Source organism: Chelonoidis abingdonii, chromosome 1 (genome assembly GCF_003597395.2).
Source record: "Chelonoidis abingdonii isolate Lonesome George chromosome 1, CheloAbing_2.0, whole genome shotgun sequence".
In the NCBI taxonomy this organism is placed as follows: Eukaryota; Metazoa; Chordata; order Testudines; family Testudinidae; genus Chelonoidis; species Chelonoidis abingdonii.
This window is the reverse complement of record NC_133769.1, coordinates 26,445,382-26,463,497: the sequence shown is the minus strand read 5'-3', so window position 1 is coordinate 26,463,497 and position 18,116 is coordinate 26,445,382. Positions and strand designations below refer to the sequence as shown.

The 18,116-nt window shown below is 44.6% G+C and overlaps 1 protein-coding gene across 2 annotated transcripts in view; it reads left to right on the top strand.

The window, feature by feature from the left end:
* FBXL13 (F-box and leucine rich repeat protein 13) overlaps positions 1–18,116 on the top strand; it is a 194,526-nt gene that overhangs the window by 14,096 nt on the left and 162,314 nt on the right. For both annotated transcript variants that reach the window (XM_075064574.1, XM_075064569.1), the window contains exons 5-6: positions 26–135; positions 2,022–2,141. In XM_075064574.1, the coding sequence (XP_074920675.1) occupies positions 26–135; positions 2,022–2,141 (230 nt within the window). The remainder of the gene's footprint in view (positions 1–25; positions 136–2,021; positions 2,142–18,116) is intronic.

The window sequence follows — 18,116 nt, the reverse complement described above, 5'->3', positions numbered from 1 at the left end:
TTGTAATCAAATACATTTTTTCTAGTGGCAGCAATGAGGATACAAAAGGTCTTTAATGACAGTTTCCACAAAATTATCCTAAAGGCGTGGCATGCAGAGGCTCAGAGTTCCGCAAAAACAAAAGCATATTTTGAGGTACATTACACAGAATTTTAAATATAACATGCTGAATGATTAAACAATATATCTCCATGAACTGAAGCTGCTGTGGGAAAGCAATCCTTGGTACATAAAATTAAAATGAGCCATTCTACTATACTACTGCTACCACTGTGCTTACTTAGTACTTAGGTAACACTGCATTTTCAAAGCACCGTGCAAACAATTTGTTAAACATGAAATCTTGTTAATGCTGGAGTTGCTTTGCAGGGTTGCAGTTTTTATAGTTCTTAAAAATTATCTTCTCAGACTTTCACCGCTCTAAAAATATATTCTGAGTGCTTCCATTGTTTGTGATATTGTAAACATATGGGAAATTTTCCATCAACAGAATACTTTTCAACTGCAATTAAAAGGTAACTTAATATTTTTAAAAAAAATATAGGCCGATTTAAGCAAAGCTGAATCAAGGAGGTGTCAAGTACTCCCTTCTATGCCAGCAAAACCCATTAGCTCAAGAGGGATAGACAGTGTTTCTGTCTCTGTTTTACTGTGTTTGTCTGCATTACAATATTTTATTGTGTTTGAACATGATTCTGAAGATACGAGTTAATTGACATGATGCTGACCATGACTTAGTAGTGACTGTAGACCAGGATAAATCACGCTCAGACATTGTATCAGCTAACCATAATTAAGCCATGATACAGTGCTGAACATGATTTGTCCCAGTCTTCTGTCGCTGTTTACCTCAGCCCACAGTGAATTGGACCTGTTTTGGTATAGGTAAAAAAGTATCTGGAATACTTAGGACCAGTATCCCAGTAGATCACTGTTGGATTTGCATTCATAGGATACTGTCCCATTTGCATTGTGAGGCTGGAAACCTTGTATTTTTATCATCGAGGAGTGCACAAATAACCTACTAATGCACAGCTGCTTATGGATTCTTATTATTAGAATATATCTCCTTTTTTTTCTTAAAAAAAAATCCAGCAATGTATCCTTCCCATATGAAAAGTAGTTCCTCTTCGAAGGGTAAGATAACATGTTAGAGAAAAGATTATAAACACTCCTTTCTCGATTATTTTGAATGTATTGATGCATTCATTTTTGGTTTCTTTTACTAAGGTTACGTGGACTATTTAGGCTCCTTCTCCTTCTTCCATGCCTATGGTTACCCTTTCAGCTGCAATTTTTGGCCAATCTGCCACTTCAGTTATCATTTTCTGTTGAAAACATTGTGGCCTTAATTCTTAAATGGATTTGGGGAATGAATGCACAGGGATGGAGCCTTTGCAGGATGGGGCCCTTAATGACTGGAAAAGGTCAATTTAGTCCCTGATCCTTTAGCCCTTGAAGTCAACAACAAAGCTCTCATTCACTTCCATGTTGCAGGGACAGGCTCTTCATTATTATAATAGGAAATAATTTAAAAAAGCCGGAGAGATACAAACTGCTGCGTGAAGGATAACTGTGCTCATGGGGGAAAGACACAATCTAAAACTGCCATTTTCCCCCACCTGTTCTTCCCTTCTTCCTAATCTCCCTTCCCCATTTTCCTTCTCTTTCTCTTGCTTTCATCTTCCCTTCTCCTTCTCTTTTACACAGCAAATAGCTATATTTCTACTGTACTGTGTGTACAAACTAGTATAAAACAGGTGCTCTAAAATGCACAGTATGTGTATTTGTAAAATACCTCATGAACTTCATCATGATATTGTTGGAGTAATATTCATTGTTCTTATTTTATTAAGTAGATTTTTAAATCTATGTGAATTAAAAAACCCAATTTAATTTAGAAATGTGAATATATTAATTGGGTCTTTTTATAATATCTCAGAACATACTCAATTTACAAGAAAGGTGACATTTTAATTTGGATAAGGATAGTTATACTTCTGTTGTGTTATTTTTTTCAGCGTTTGGTAAAGGGAGACCAGGAAGAATATTTTGATAAACAGGATGATGTACAATATTCTTCTACCTCAGAAACAGTCAATGATGAAATATCAAATATACCAGAAAGAGCAGTATTACAGGTTGGTAAAAATTTGTGTAACTGATGGAGTTTTATTTGATACAGTGTTTAAAGAAAAGGTCTGAATTATCTGTTAGTGATTGTGGCACTTTTTGCCAGTAAAACCCAGTGTGATGCGGATACAGACCTCACACTGACTAGAAAAGGGTTAATGAACTGCTGTGGGCTGAGTCAGTCCTACCGTGCTGCATCTGCAAGAAGTATCAGGATTGGAGGGAGGGGTTAAAGATGGAGAGCCCAGCTCAGCTGTCAGGGAAGCAGAGCAGAACTCTAGCTCTCACTTCATGGCAGAAGCCTGCTTGAGAGACTGATGCCTGTCAAGGCCTCTCTGAGGAAAGGTATGCAAGACGACTGTGATGATTTGCTGCCAGTGCCTTGCTTGTTGTTGCTGGGTGAGACTGCTGCAGGTGGTGCCCCACCTGAAGCAGGTGACAGCCAAATGAAAACCTTTTGTCTTGTGTACATAACTGGGAACCCAGCAGATGTTGGCTATGGGCCCAGGAGTGATCTAGGGTGGACAACTTTCTAATAGCTGAAAACTGGACATCTCACTCTGCCCCTTGCCCCACCTCTTCCCCCTGAGGCCCCGCTCCTAGTCCACCTCTTTCTCCAACACCCTGCCCCGAGCTCAGTCTCTGTATTCATCTGGCACAATGTGAGCACCAAAATGCATTATTCATTTATAAAACACTCTTTATAAAAAGAGTGAATACATTTTCCACAGTAGTACAAATACAATTCTACATATTTCTAGTGATGTTCTCTATAAGGATAGCTGTTTTTAAATTGAGTTGAAAAAATCAGGTGGATTAATAAAATGCAGTTGCGCATTGTCTGAAAAGTCAAACTTGTGTTAAATGTTTCTGAACTGATTAGTAAGAGAAATGCATTGTGAGGGTTATTTTTTTGGATTTTTTAGTTTCTTTAGGTTTATTGCTGTAATGACATTCTCAATTACATCTTCAAAGCATGCTCCACTCTCTTGCATTATGTGGGGATATGGCCATGTTGGAGATGAGTGACAATTTTACTCTGTTCATCTTGGCGGAGTGGCAAGAAATTGTATGTCTCTGGGAGCTTGGTGGAGGGGATATCTAAAAGGCTATGAACCTTCATAGTTTGGGGCATGAGCCAACCTCTAACTGTTGCCCCTACTTGGGAACCCCATAAGAGCAATGTGATTTTTTTTTCTTTGCACTTTCCTCTTATTGGGACACAGTGGGGCAGAGAGGGGCATCGGTCCCTGCAGCAAGGGGATGGGAAGGAGTAATGAGGACATAGTGGGGCAGAAGGGGGGAATCGGTCCCCAGAGTGAGAGGCCAGGGTGGGGGCAATCAGGGCACAGCAGGGTGGAGGGGGTTAGTCCCCAGAGTAGGAGGCTGGGGTGGGGGCATAATGGGGTGGGGAGGGGGGTCAGTCCCTGGAGTAAGGGGCTGGAGCAGGAAAATTGAGGCAGAGGATGCGGGGCAGACTGGCTGTGCTGACCGGACCCTTCCAAATCCCCTTTTCAACTGGACTTTCTGGTCTAAAACTGAACATCTGGCAACCCTATCTGTCACACACCCAGTTTACAGTAAGAAATTGACCCACTGCTAAAAACTGTTATCATCAAGGGATCCCCTTGAACTGGTGCTGAAAATGTTTTGACCTTCTCTGACACATTTGCAAGTTTTAGTTTGGCTTTGCTGTACAGAATCCACTAATTATATACAACAAAAATATAAACATATGTATTTTTATAGGACACCTTGTTTTCTTTCTTGCATGCATTTGTCCACTCATTTAAACATAAATACAGTTCACAGTGTAGCCATGTTTTCAATTTTAACATCTGATCCTGTAAAGGCTTATGCAGTAGACCTACTGAAGTCACATCTGCAAGCCTTTGCTAGATCTGGTCTTAATTTCTAGATCCTGTCCATCAAAACTACAACAAACATTTGGTTCCTCTTTGCATGACTGTCCACATGGATTTCACTCTTGGTCTCCCTTCATGTGAGACTGGATTCTCTTCACCTGCACTGTCTGTTAGGGCCATGCCTGAAACCTAGATATCCTTGTGCCCTCTTTCCCCACTCGAGGGCATGAAGAGCAGAGGAGGTCCAGTTCCTTCTTACTGCCCAAGGCAGTGAAATGGAATGTTTACTATGTTTGCATTCTCTGCATACTGTGCTAGTGTAGTTAGTAGTCTTAGTACTTGGTAGTTATTATTATTTCATATAGTTAGATACTTATTCCCCATTGGCTAAAAAAATAAATATTTAGTTGCAGTTTAAGCTAGACTGCCACTCCTGTATAGGCGTGCTAGCCACATGGCAGAAGCTAAATCTCCAGGATTCAAGACCTGACCCTCAGATGAAGGATTGATGCCTGTGAGCAGCACTTCCACTGCTTGCCCAGCCTTGGAGAGGGACACATTTCTGAGCAATGCTCCGTGTATTGTTCCTTCTCTAAGTGTGCTTATGAGCTAGAGGGGCCTGCATGAAACCGGTCCTCCTCAAAGATTCAATGCTTGCCTCCTCAGACATTGAGAGGAAGGTCAGAGCTAGGCTACGTCACTGGTCGGTCCCTCTAAGTTAGTTCTCCAGTGAGCCAAGATTTCAGCCTAAGCAGCCAGATCCCTCCTTCTAAGAAGCTTCAGTTGTCTACCTGTATTCCAATGTCAATGATGTGATGGGGGGAAAAGGACCACTATTCCAGGGATGGGCCAAGGCATAGGTCACTTTCTCCAATGTTTAGTAAGTCAAGACATGAGTCAGACTTCAGGCTCATCTTGGGCTTAGTCTCCTAAGGGTCAAAAGACTGACAAGACCCCCTTAAGTACCTTGTACCAATTAGTAAAAATGCCAATGGACCCATTAAAATCTACGGCCAACGCATATCTTGGTACTGAAATTGGCACCAGGTGCCTCGGTACCTAGAGCCTTGATACTAAGTGCCTCAGTTCTTGGTATCTACCATCTGTATACTGGACATCTCAGACCCATGTTCCTTCATATCCAGTAAACTCTGCACTGGCAGTGATAGTACCCAAATGATTTATGGTACCAAATGACTATAATTGTGGGCCTAGTACTGGAGTCATATATCCCAGCGAGGCTGAAAGTGGTAATATCCAAGCTACTAATTTCTGAACTGTCAGTACAAGAAGTTAAGGGGGTATCTCTAGTACTATCCTCTCCCACTCAGAGGCAGCACACTCCAGATGAAATGGCCCCAGCCTTGGATGAAATATACTGAATAATCAACTGCCTCCAGAGCTAGGTGCCTTTCCCCAAAGAGGCAGCTGTGTCAGCTGTGTCAGCTGATGCAGCTTCAGATCCTGGAAAGGCAGAAAAGATCCAACTGCTGCAGGGGGAAGAACATCTTGTCCCTGGTGCAATCTCCTTATCTTCCCCAGAAGATACCTTTCCATGAACCTTTCCATTCCTGCCTCAGTGGATTAAGGTGTCCCAGGAAGGACCTAGTCAAGCACATGGCAGAGACCCTGGATATATGACTGGAAGAAGAACCCATAAACTCCTGCACATCTTATATCCTTTCAAACCTGGCCAGTTTGCTTTGCCTATAAATGAGGGACTGTCAGAGCCTGTGAAAGACCTGTGGTACACACAATCATGTATTCCAGCCACATCCAAGCAAGTTGACAGGATGTACCAGGTCCCCTCCAGGAGATTTTAATACCTTAATTCCCTCTTGTTTGATTTTACTGGCTTCAGTTCAGGAAAGGTCAAAACAACAAGGAACTCCCAAATCCTTAACCAGAGAGAAGGACTCAAAGAAGTTAGATATCTTTGCATGTAAGGTGTCCTCCTTGGCCATTCTCTAAATGCATGTGACTAATTCTCAGGCCAACGTCTCCAGGTATGATTACTTAAACAGGGGGATAAGTTGTCTCAGTTTGTGAACAAGTTACCAAAGGAACATCAAGAGTAACTGATGGAGGAACAATTGATTTGCCTGGACTTCCTCAGGGTATCCCTGTAACATACTGTGCACAAAGAACACATTACAGCAAATGTATTGAAATATGCATCTATGCAGCAGACAGTGCATGGACATGTTGCCCATTAGAAGTCCCCTCCTGCTGTAAAGACTTTTCAGGTGTGCAACAGAGTACCATTCTCTTCACTTCTTCCTACCAAAATTTGGGTGAGAGATGCCTCCACTCAGGAATGGGGGCTACTTTAGGTCACCTCCAGATTCAGGAATGATGGAAACTTGTTGTCACATAAACATCCTCGAGCACATAGCCATCTGCTTGACATGCAAAGCATTCTACATCTTCTTCATGGGTTCACAGCATAAGTGACAACAGAACACCAAAGCTATGTATTGTGGCAAATTGCCGGTACTGTTCTCTGGGTCTCGCGCTTTCTCTTCTCTGGGGTAGGTTCAGGGCGATATTGCTTGCCTCTGAACCAGTTCTTAATCACTCCCCTAGTGTCCTTGGAGGAGGGGAGTGGAGAGGGAGGGACCTGGGCCCGCCCTCTACTCCAGGTCCCAACCCAGGGGCCCTGGGGTTGTGGTGAACCACTTGACTAGCGGTTTCTTCCCCTGGGTTACTTCCCTCTCATACCCGTCAGCTTGTGAAGGGCTTCTCGCCTCTCTTCTATACAAGCCTGGTGCCCCTTACCTAGGGTTTCTGTTGGGCTTCCCAATCCACCGCAGCACTCCTCCAAACCTTCTATTTCTCTCTGGACAAACTCTTCTCTTCTGCAATCTGCACTCTGCTCCAATCCAACCTTTCTCCTTCAACTACCACCCCCTGTCTGACTGAAGCAGGGGTTTATATCCCATGACTGGAGTCAGGTGCTCTAACTGGAGTCAGGTGCTCTAAGTGAAGTCAGGTGCTCTAATTGGCCACAGCTGTTCTAGTTAATCTAAAGCAAACCTTCCTCCCTTGGCAGGGAATAAGGCCCCCTGCTAACACTCTTATGCTGCCTTCTGGCCATGCTGTATCACAGTATTGTGTCAACAAGATGATCTCCGCTTTGTCAGGATGTCATCTGGCTCTGGAAGTGTCCATTCCAGATCAAACCACACCAGTGGCTCTGTACCCCTCCCCCCATTTCACTTTATTTACAAAGATGTTAGACATTTTGGTGAGCCCTCTGAGCTTGGTATTCCAGGGCAACTGTCCCCCCTTTCCTTCTCTTTTGTCAGCCCTGTCCCAAAAGTGGCACCCATGTCTTGAAGAGAGTATGGACACTTACCTTACAGTCACTGAGGTTCTTTGAGAGGTATTGTCCAAATGAATTCCAGGACCCATTCTTCTTCCCCATACTCTGGAGTCTTGCTTCTCTGGAATTCTGTATTGGTGAAGGAACTGTGGGAGACTTGGGTCAGTCTGTCTTTTATACCATCAGGTGTGTGTATGTGGTGGGGCTGGGGAGGATGTTTAGCGTGCATGGCTTCAATGGATATTGCTGGCCAAAAGATCTGAGATCATGTGAATGGTATGCATGCACATCAAGAGCGGAATCCATGTGGACAACACCTCTCAAAGAATCACAGTTACTTTAAGGTAAGTAATTGTTCGTTTTGTTTTAAATCTCATTGTACATTGGTTATGAAACAAAGCTATTGTATAATTTTTCTCTTTATTCAGTTTATGTTGATTTTATAGCATATATAAATCATCAATACAGTTTACACTCAACAGCTACTGAATGCCTTCCATTTACAGAGAAATACCAACTCTGAGATCTGGAGCTGGGAGATGAGATGGCTTGGCACAGAGACTGCTTACATTATGTTGTAAATTTTGTCTTTTTATGGAAAGAATGGAGTCCAAAGTGAGGATTTTGTTGCTGGGTTGGATGCAATAGACTGGTGAACTAAAACAGTAGGAACTTGGGTGATTCATGCAACTTTCAGGTCCTATTGCTGAAACATAGTACATACAAATATCATACCATAGTGAGAAAAATGACCAGTTTCATGTATTTATCCTTATTTTATATGGTTACATCTTTTTATCACATACTACCTAAGGTCAGCCTTATAAGATTGTGAACACAATTTGCAAGCAAGATTTTCCTAGGATGTTATGGTTCTTTCAATTCCGTTTTTTGGAATTTGATCTTCTAAAACGTTCACATCTACTTAGTAAACTGAATCTTTATTTCCCCTTCCCTTTCTCAGTGATCTGTGCAATTAACTGAAAATACAGTACCATCCATAAACAGTCTTGTTTTCCTGTAGTAGAGAGCTGTGGCTTTCTCTTTTCCCAGGCTATTTGTAAGATAAAGAACATTGAACATACAATATAGCATCTATGCCTGCTTGAAGGAGGCTCGTGTCTAAGTGATTTCTTATATTTTCATCATGGAACTAAGATTTTCATGTCCCCCTGTGATATTCCCCAAGGTACCATCTGGACTGTTGAACAGTCTGGGATGTCTTTTACACAGCTTTGATGGTGAACAGCCACTCCTCCAGGTCCTGTCCACACACAGCCTCTAGTATGTAACTTGCTCCCAGATATGCAGTATGAGTGCTCCTCGCTAGCCACTCATGAATTACATACAGGGTAACACCATCATATTCTTAGTCCCAGCCTTGCTCTCCAGAAATGTGCGTCTTGTGCTGCTCAGTACATGGTCATAGAAAGTCCATCATTCCATCAAAGGAAAATGATTCTGCACCAGCCTTCTTATCTCAAGTAGAGACTCCCAAACACTTCAATCCAAGCATACACTGGTTTATGTAAAACAGTAAAATATGTTTATTAACTACAGAAAGATAGATTTTAAGTGGTACAAGTGATAAGGCATAAAAGTCAGAATTGGTTACAAATGAAATAAAAAGATAAAAATGCAAGCTAATTCCTAACTTTAACAAGCTAATAGGTTTAAAAACAAAAGGGTCTGTCTTACTATAAGCTGAAGTTAATTTCATAGGTTGGGTCTTCTTCCAGCCTGGGACCCCTCCCCCAGTTCAATGTCCTTCAGGAATTCATTGATGCCACAAGCAGAGAGATGGGAGGAGGAGAGATGAGCTTTGGGCTACTATTTTGCATACTTATACTCCTCTCCCCTCTTTGAGGGTTACCGCCAGCTGGGGTGCAGACAGACAGTCTCTAGTGTATGTCTGAACCATCTGTGAGGTGAAATGTAAATTCTTGTTTACACTTTCTCCCTGTTGGAGAACGGCTGTTTAAGCAGGTGGTAACTTCTTAACACCTTGCTGGCATGCCAGTGAGTCTTTGTCTCTGATAAACTGGTTTGTGGATATTACCAAGAATTACAACATATTTCAGTAACAATCTTATAGTGGAATCTTATAACTTAACACATATTGTTGCTACACACATTTCAACAGGATAATAATCAGCATACTATGCATTTTTAATGCTACCTCACAAGGCATACTTTGTACAAAATATCATAATCTTATCAAAGTGGTGAGCATGGGTACAGGGTGTCACACCTTCTTAATCCAGAGCCAAAAAGATGAGCTCTCTGTTTTTATTTAATAAATTAACTAATTAAATAAAGTATTGGTGGTTTGGTTAGCATTCTGTCTGTAGGACTCATACAATATTATGAACATTCACAGCTTGTGGAAAGTAAAAAGGGATCCTTTTCAATTTTTCATGGGGTTTCCTAGAACATCTTTTGGACAGGGCTTAAGGGCTGCTTGGACTTCCTACAGCTTTCAGATTTTAGATGCTGAGAATTTTTTTTGTCACTAGCACCTCAGAGGAGGTTTGGCAGTGGACTCTCACAGTATCATGGGCCTATTTTAAAGGTAGCATTTGTTTTAGTACATGTGATTGTTAATAAAGTTATCAGCTGTTGCTGCTCTCTACCCTGTTCCCAGGCAAAAAATGTCTGCTAGTTTGGATTCACATCTGGCCTTGGGGTGAGATCTGCCTCTCAGGGTGAGCAGGAAGCAGTTTTGCTGTGTAGATTCTCCCCCTACTCCCACCATGATGCAGTTTCTCTGTTTAAAAACAAAACAAAACAAAACAAAACAATTAGATGGCACCAAAACACTCCAGTATCGTGCTGCTGACAGAAAGCACAAAGTTCTTCTTCGAGTGATGTCCCTGTGAGTGCTCCACTCCAGGTGATGGTGCGTTCCTGCACCTTTGGTCAGAGAGTTTTAGCAGCAGTGCTCATATGGGTCGCACATGCGCAGTGCCAGCCTTGTATGCCATTTGCACTTCATTTAGTGTGCAATCCAGACCCTTCAATTCCTTTTTAATCATCCCCAGCCTGAGATGGAGTTCAGCGGTCCCGTTATAAACCTTTGTTTTTCTACTATAAGTTAGAGAGTTAGGATAGTTTAGATAGGCTAAGTTTTAGTTCTCAGATATTTATGTCCCTTTCAGAAAAAATTTGTATTTCTTCCTCCCTCTACTTTAGTACAGTTAGGATTAAGTTAGAGGAATGCCTGGTTCACCAGGATATAAAAGATGCACAACATGCAGAGAGGCAATGCCTGTGTCAGATGGGCATACTCCATGTGTTCATTGCCTATGGGAAGCTCACATTCCTCGTAAATGTGCCCATTGTAACAAACTGAAAGCCAGGGCATGCAGAGATAGAGACCTGAGGCTGAAACTCATTTTGACAGAAAAGTCATTAAGACCAGCCTCTGACCTGGGGCAGGAAACCGCTACCTGGCATAATTGCTGGTCTCTTCACCACCAGGGTCCCTGAAGACCAAACAATCCATGAAGAAACGAACGTCCTCTTTGCCTCGTAGAGAGCAAACCAACAGAAAATGGTCCTCAAACAAATCTCTTTAATCGGGGCTGACCGCACCGGACTCAGCACTTATGACACACCGTGAACCTCTGGCACTGCCTGCGTAGCAGCTACTGCCAGCAGGGCTGTCCCTAGAGTGGATGTGGGGCCTGGGACAATCCCCGCCTCTGGCCCAGGCCCTACCCTCACTCCACTCCTTCCCCCAAGACCCCACCCTGCCTCTTCCCACCCCTCCTCTGCCCCCTCCCCACCCCCATTACACCCCTTCTCCCAAGATCCCACCCCTGTCTTGCCTCTTTCTGGCTTCCGCCCCCTCTTCCAAGTGACGCTGGGAGCTGGTGGCCTGGAGCAGGCTGGGGCTTGGTCTCTTGCTGCTGCTAATCCCCCAGACTGCCCTGGACCCCACTTCCTGAAACGTTGCCCCCCCCAGAGCACGGGACCCCGTGTGGTTGCCCCAGTCCATTCTATGGATGGGACGGCTCTGGCCGCCGGAACCCAGCGCTCTGGTGGGGAGTCTAAGGGCTCTAAGCTGCCTATCTTCACCATGGCACCATTGACAGTTGTGACAAAGTTCCTCCTTTACCTTGGTGGGTCCTGCGCTTACTGGCGGATTTGCTCACCTCACAGATTCACCCTGTGGGTCAGGAAACAGCCCAGAGACCTTACCCTCTGGTAGAAGCCACCGTCCAGCTCAATTCCTCGTGTTTGATCAGGAGTTGGGAGGTTTGGGGGGAACCCAGGCCCACCCTCTACTCTGGGTTCCAGCCTAGGGCCCTGTGGACTGCAGTTGTCTAGAGTGCCTCCTGGTACAGTTGTGCGACAGCTACAACTCCCTGGGCTACTTCCCTATGGCCTTCTCCCAACACCTTCTTTGTCCTCACCACCGGACCTTCCTCCTGGTGTCTGATAATGCTTGTACTTCTCAGTCCTCCAGCCGTATGCCTACTCACTCTCAGCTTCTTGCACCCCTTTTGCTCCCAGTTCTTTACACACACTTCCTCTTCTCTGGCTCCCTGGCTCTCTTTGGCCTGACTGGAGTGAGCCCTTTTATAGTATCAGAGGGGCCTTAGTTAGAGTCAGGTGCTTAACAGCCTCACCTGACTCTTAGCAGGTTAATTGGAGTTTAGGTGTTCTCATTAACCTGGAGCAACTCCTGGGTCACTCAGGGAACAGAAAACTGCTTATCCAGTGGCTAGTGTATCTCCCGTCTACTACTCTGCTGTTCCCAATTGCCCTGGGTCTATCACACAGTGCTAAAGGAGATGGCACTGACAACCATGCCAAATACTATGCCATTGCCTAATGCTGCTAGCACAACAGCGCTGACACAGACTGCACCAGCCCCAGCTCCACAAGCCAGATCCCTGATACAATCGGCACCTCACTCTTCGACACCGAAGCTCTTGGTGCCGCACTTTCTGCACCAGAAGGATGTTGGTCTTCTCAACCCTGGAGTCCCCTTTTGGGCACCGGTGGCTCACTGGGGCCAGCAATAGCAGAGCAACATTTATTTCCGATAGCACCCCCACTTTCAAGTGAAAAAGGTGAGGAGGTGGAAGGGATGTTCTCCCCTGACCATTCCTCCCCGATCAGAACACCTATGGCAGCTGGATGAGGACGATCACGGTCCACAGACGCGCACGACATGCTACCATGGTGTGGTCACCCATGGATGGGACCATCCATGCCCTTCCCTGGGCAGTGGCCATACTGGGATCCCTGGGGTCTTACAGAAGGCATTACAGCAGGCACCCCTGCCCACATAGGGAAGACGCTAGATCTCCACCTCCACCCTCGGAGACTGTAGCTGCTGAGACCAGAGATGAACCCATGGCAGAGCAGGAAGGGATACTGCTCCTGACACCTCACCAATCAACAATAATTCATCCTCCTCACTGGATGAGGCAATTATGTCCCTACCCCCAATCATTGTGGATGACTTTAATCACTTTCAAGACTTGTTCAAAAGAGTGGCCAATGAACTAAAAACCGCTCTGAGGAAGTGCCAGACACCCAACTTGAATTAACAGACATCTTACAGACATCTTCCTCATCAAAGATAGCATTGCCAATCAATGGGGCCATAATGGAACCTGCCAAAACCAGCTACTATACTTCCAACCTGCAAAAGACCACACAAAAAGTATTACATCCCCTCAAAGGGATCGGAATTTTTATTCACACACTCAGCACCCACTTTCTGGTGATGGAAGCAGCCAACCAGAGAGGCAAACAACACTTTTGGTCCATGCCCTTCGATAAGGACAGTAAAAGGTTGGACCTATTCGGCCGCAAAGTATACTCCTGCTCCATACTTCAATTCAGTTTCTATCTGCCAGGGGGTGCTTGCCAGGTGCTGCCCCCACTCCACCCCTTCCCCCAAGGCCCTGCCCCGCCTCTTCCCACCCCCACCATGTCCAGTTCTGCCCCCTCCCCTGAGCACTCTGTGCCCTCGCTTCTCCCCTCCCCCAGTGCCTCCAGATGAAACAGCTGATCAGCGGTAGATTCTGGGAAGGAGGGGGAGGCGCTGATCAGCGGAGCCTGCTGGTGGGCAGGAAGCACTGGAAATAGGGGGTGGCTGGTAGGGGGCTCCTCCTTGCTCCTCTGTCTGCCCACCTGCCCCACCTCACCTCCCACCTGCCTCCTCACGAAGTGCAGGGCCCCCGAAAGCATGGGATCCAGGGTGGTTGCCCCAATTGGCTGTACCCTAGGGATGGCTCTGACAGTTTGCACCCATTCTACTTGAAATGGGCTGCCAACATTGTGGATAAATGGCCCCTAGAAGTCATCTGTACATGCTATATAATCCATTTTCTTTCTATACCCCTCACCAACCCCTCTTCAGGGACCCCTCTCGTGAACATCTGCTGTGACAAGAGAGAGATCATTTCCTCCAACTCGGGGCAGCGGAAACTGTTCCCATGCAACACAGGGGGAAGGGTGTCTATTCCCACTATTTTTTAACAGATCTGTCCTGAATCTCAGGCGACTGAACAAGTTTGTGAGAAAACAACAGTTCAAAATGGTCAGGTTAACAACAATAATACCAGCGCTGGAACTGGGCCCTTGACCTGCAGGAGGTATACCTGCAGGGTATACCTGTTTCGATATACCCTGCCCACAAGCAGTTTCTGAGATTTACCTTGGGCAAAGACCACTATCAATACAAGGTTATACCTTTCTAGATGTCAAAAGCACCTCACGTCATCTTAAAGATCCTTGCAGTAGTAGCAGCACATCTGAGAAAACAAGGAATAATAATAATCCCTTACCTGGATGGCTGTCGTCTGAAGTCACACACTCAAATAGACATGCATCCGATGAAGTGGGTATTCACCCACGAAAGCTCATGCTCCAGTAGGGTCTATAAGGTGCCACAGAACTCTTTGCCGCTTTTACAGATGCAGACTAACACGGCTACCCCTCTGATACTTGACACTCAAATAGATGCCATTCGGACTACCCAGATGATGGTAGATTTTTTCCAGAGTCTGGGTCTACAAATAAACAAAAAGAAATCAACAACAGAACCAGTTCAACATTTATAATTCATAGGCGCTCACTGAGACCCAGTGGCAGCAAAAACGTCACTTCCACAAGACAGATTCTACACGATAAAGACACCCATATCCACAGTGTGGAAAAGTCCACAGATTACAGCCCACAGATACCTCCAACTTCTGTGCCACATGGCAGCATGCACGTTTGTGGTGAAACATATGCGTTTACATATGCGCTGCCTGCAAGGATGTCTGGGAACCATCTACAGACCAAATAAACTCAGATTAAACTGACAATTAACTATGCCTCCCAAAGTCAAGAAATCACTAACCTAGTGGACTCAACCACATAATGTGTGCTTGGAGATCCCATTTACACAGGATCCTCCATCACAGATTATCACAACGAATGCCCCCCTCATAGGGTGGGGAGCACACATGCAACATCACACAATTCCGGGGTTATGGTCCACAGTCGAGACAAGACTACACATAAACCTGCTAGAACAGGTTTTTGCCTAGTTTGCCATGTCTCCTGGAATTACTTTTCAGTGTCTAGTGAACAATGACATTTCAGATCAAAGAGCGCCATACCTTTATGAACAACACAATTAAGATCTGAAATACTATGATCCAGATTTTTAAAGCTATTTAGGCACGCAGTGAGATTTTAAAAAGTTCAGTAGGCACCTATGTGCATCTTTAGGCGCCTGAACACCTTAAAAATCTGGCCCTAGGCAACATCTTGAATCCTAGAATAGTTAAAATAATTGACCTTTCTGCCTTTATTTTTTTTATTTAAAAGTTGATGGTATATAGTAGGGAGTTAAAAGAATACCTGTTTAAATTATATTTTCCCTGTAGTCAGCCAAACTGATGGCACTGTACAAAATGGCCCACTCAAACTGGTTGTATAAGGTGCAAAAGCAGACATTGTTTATCCATATTCTAACTACAAGAAGCCCCATACACCACCCCTCAATGCAAATTTTTCCTACCATAAACAAGAATCTCTATGCATAGGGGACACAGCCAGGAAAGGGGTGTCAGAGTTGTTGTGTGGCTGGCTAAGGGAGGAGGAGATGCAGTCTGGAGTAAGCTTTAGATAGTGTGGAAACAGTCATGGCAGGAGCAATCTGTTGAAACTACTGGCAGTGGGAGTGTTCCTGTCTAGGTAGTGACACTGAGCAGACTGGAGAGACTCCTTCCCTTAAGGAGCCTATATACTTATTTTGAGATCACCTGGTGGGTCCTCGCCTCTGGATTGACTAAACCCTGGTTGAATGGTGTGGGGCCTATCACAAGACGTGAAGGTAATTGGCTCTGTTGATCCATCACACTCACTGGCTCAGGGGTTTAAGGCTCAGGTTTAAGCAGCCTTTGGGTAACTTAGGCTTCATCAGGCTCAAAGGTTTCACAGGGGACATACATGTATTACTCCTGGGGGAATTCTGTGCTACTGCATGCTTGCAGAAAACATGTCTCTCTGCAGAATTTCTTTGCTTCTCTGCAGAAAATGATGGGGAAGCTGGGCAGGGGCTGAGGCTAGGGACACCCCTGGGCCTAGTTTGGGGAGGCAATGCCCCCCCCCCCCAAAGGCAAGGCATGGGAAGGGCACGCAGGTTCACATGCCACTATCCCCACTCCCATTTCTGTGAGCACAGAGCTGTCTGGCTGAAGTAAGGTGCGGCTCGGCTCTACTGACTCTGCAGCTAGATGCCGCCTCCTGGGTCCTATTGCGAGTTGTGCTCCCCTTCTGTGTACTGGGAGCCATTCTGTTTTCTGTATAACAGTGAGTGCCTGTGGTGGGCAGGGTAAGGAGAGTGGGAGAAATGGGAGAAGCAGGGGAAGAGGCAGTGGGGAAGGAAGAGGGTGGGATAAGGCAGGGGAAGGGGGATATTGGAGTGAGGAAGGGGGATAAGATGGGGAAGAAAAGTGGATAGCGGAATCGTAGGCATAAGCAAGAGCCTGGCATATGGTGTCCCTTTGGTGTCAGCAGCAGCTGGGGCTCCCCTGTTAAGCAGGCCCATTGAACCCCCACCCCAATGAGCCCACTTCCCCTATACCTGGACCATCCCAATGAGCCCCCCACTCCACTGAGTCACAACCAGATGCACCTGGACCCCACCCCACCAAGTCCCACTCCCCTAGCACCTGGACCTCCCCACTGAGCGCCTCACACCCAGACCCTCCTGCTGAGCCCCAACCACCTTCACCGTAACCCCCTGCAGAATCCTATTGCCCCTGCTTCTAGAACCCCCCCCCATGAGCCTTTGCGCATCCAGATCCCCGATCTGCTGGCACCCAGACTGCCCCACACCTGAATACCCCACACTAAGTCCCTCCATGCTTGGATCTTGCTAGCCTGAGCCTGCCTGCCCACACCTGGTGTGCCTGGCACAAAGGGGCAGGGCACCAGGATGTTTCTGGGCAAGCCCAGCCCTTGCGCTTTGTCAGGGTGGGGTGTAGCCTCACCGCTGAGTACCTGTCCTGTGGGGAGGAGGTGACTACAAGGTGATCTTCCACCTCCACATAGCTAGTGGCCTGTGCTGCCCATCGCCATGTTGGAGCCTCCACGTTTATTTATTGACAAATAAAATTTGCAGAATTTTAAAATGTTGTGCATAGAATTTTTATTTTTTTGGTGCAGAATTTTTAATTTTTTGGCACATAATTCCTTCAGGAGTAATGTATAAAAATGTGCACAACACTACCTTGGTCCCTAAGCATAATCCTGTTACACCTCCCCCAAAGCCCTGTATTATTCACTAGGTAAAATGTTAAATTATTTGTATGAAATGGAAACATATTACTCTGAAATATGAATGTTTGTTAATTGACTCAAATGGCTAATAGCATATTTTATGCAATTAAATCATGCATCAGATAGGTTACTTCTGTATTTCCTGTCTAACTATTTTTCTGAATTTACTGATTTTTATAAAGAAAGGCAAATGCTAGATTAACTTTTCAACATGTTACTAGCTTTCATTTTTTGATCCCTGGAAATAATTACTTTGCAATATATTTAAATTTATACAGTTCATCAGACGAATGTTTTCAAGACATATACTGGTAATTAGAAACAGCAGTTTGGAAATTGAGACAATTTTATGTTAGGCAGAACTTACTAGATAAATACATATAAATTATAAGTTTGTATTTACTGCATTTTTAGATTGTTACCTCAGCTTGTGAAAACAAAGCATTAGGGCATTGTTTAACAGGCTAATTAAATGGGCATATTGTATCTGTTAAGTAATATATAAATTTCAAAGCCTTCTTAGTTACCAGCTGGTACAGATAATCAGTTTATCAGTCACAGACAAATGTCTTTGCAATAAGTGCGGTACTCAAGTTCCCTGCCTGATAACTTGAAAATATTTTTTTTGTTCCTTGTAGTCTGGCAGGAAATAAAACAGAAGGAAATCATGTGTTGATGAATTTGGCAAGCATGCTCTCTCTTCTGGGTGAAAAATACAGCTGCATTGTTTACTACCCGTAGGAAGTACAATGTTACTCTTTAATAGGAATGTCACTTCTTTTTTCCCTAAAGTATTAAATAATAATGTTACATAAATTTTTCTGAAGTGAAAAAGTCCACAGCCACTAACTACATCTATAATTTCCTATGCTATATAAGCAAAATTATAGTTTAGTGGATGGATTTTGCCCAATATTGAAATAGAAATTATTTAAAATCCTGATGAGACTATTTTATTAACATTTCTATTTATTTGTCTTCATCTGTAATCA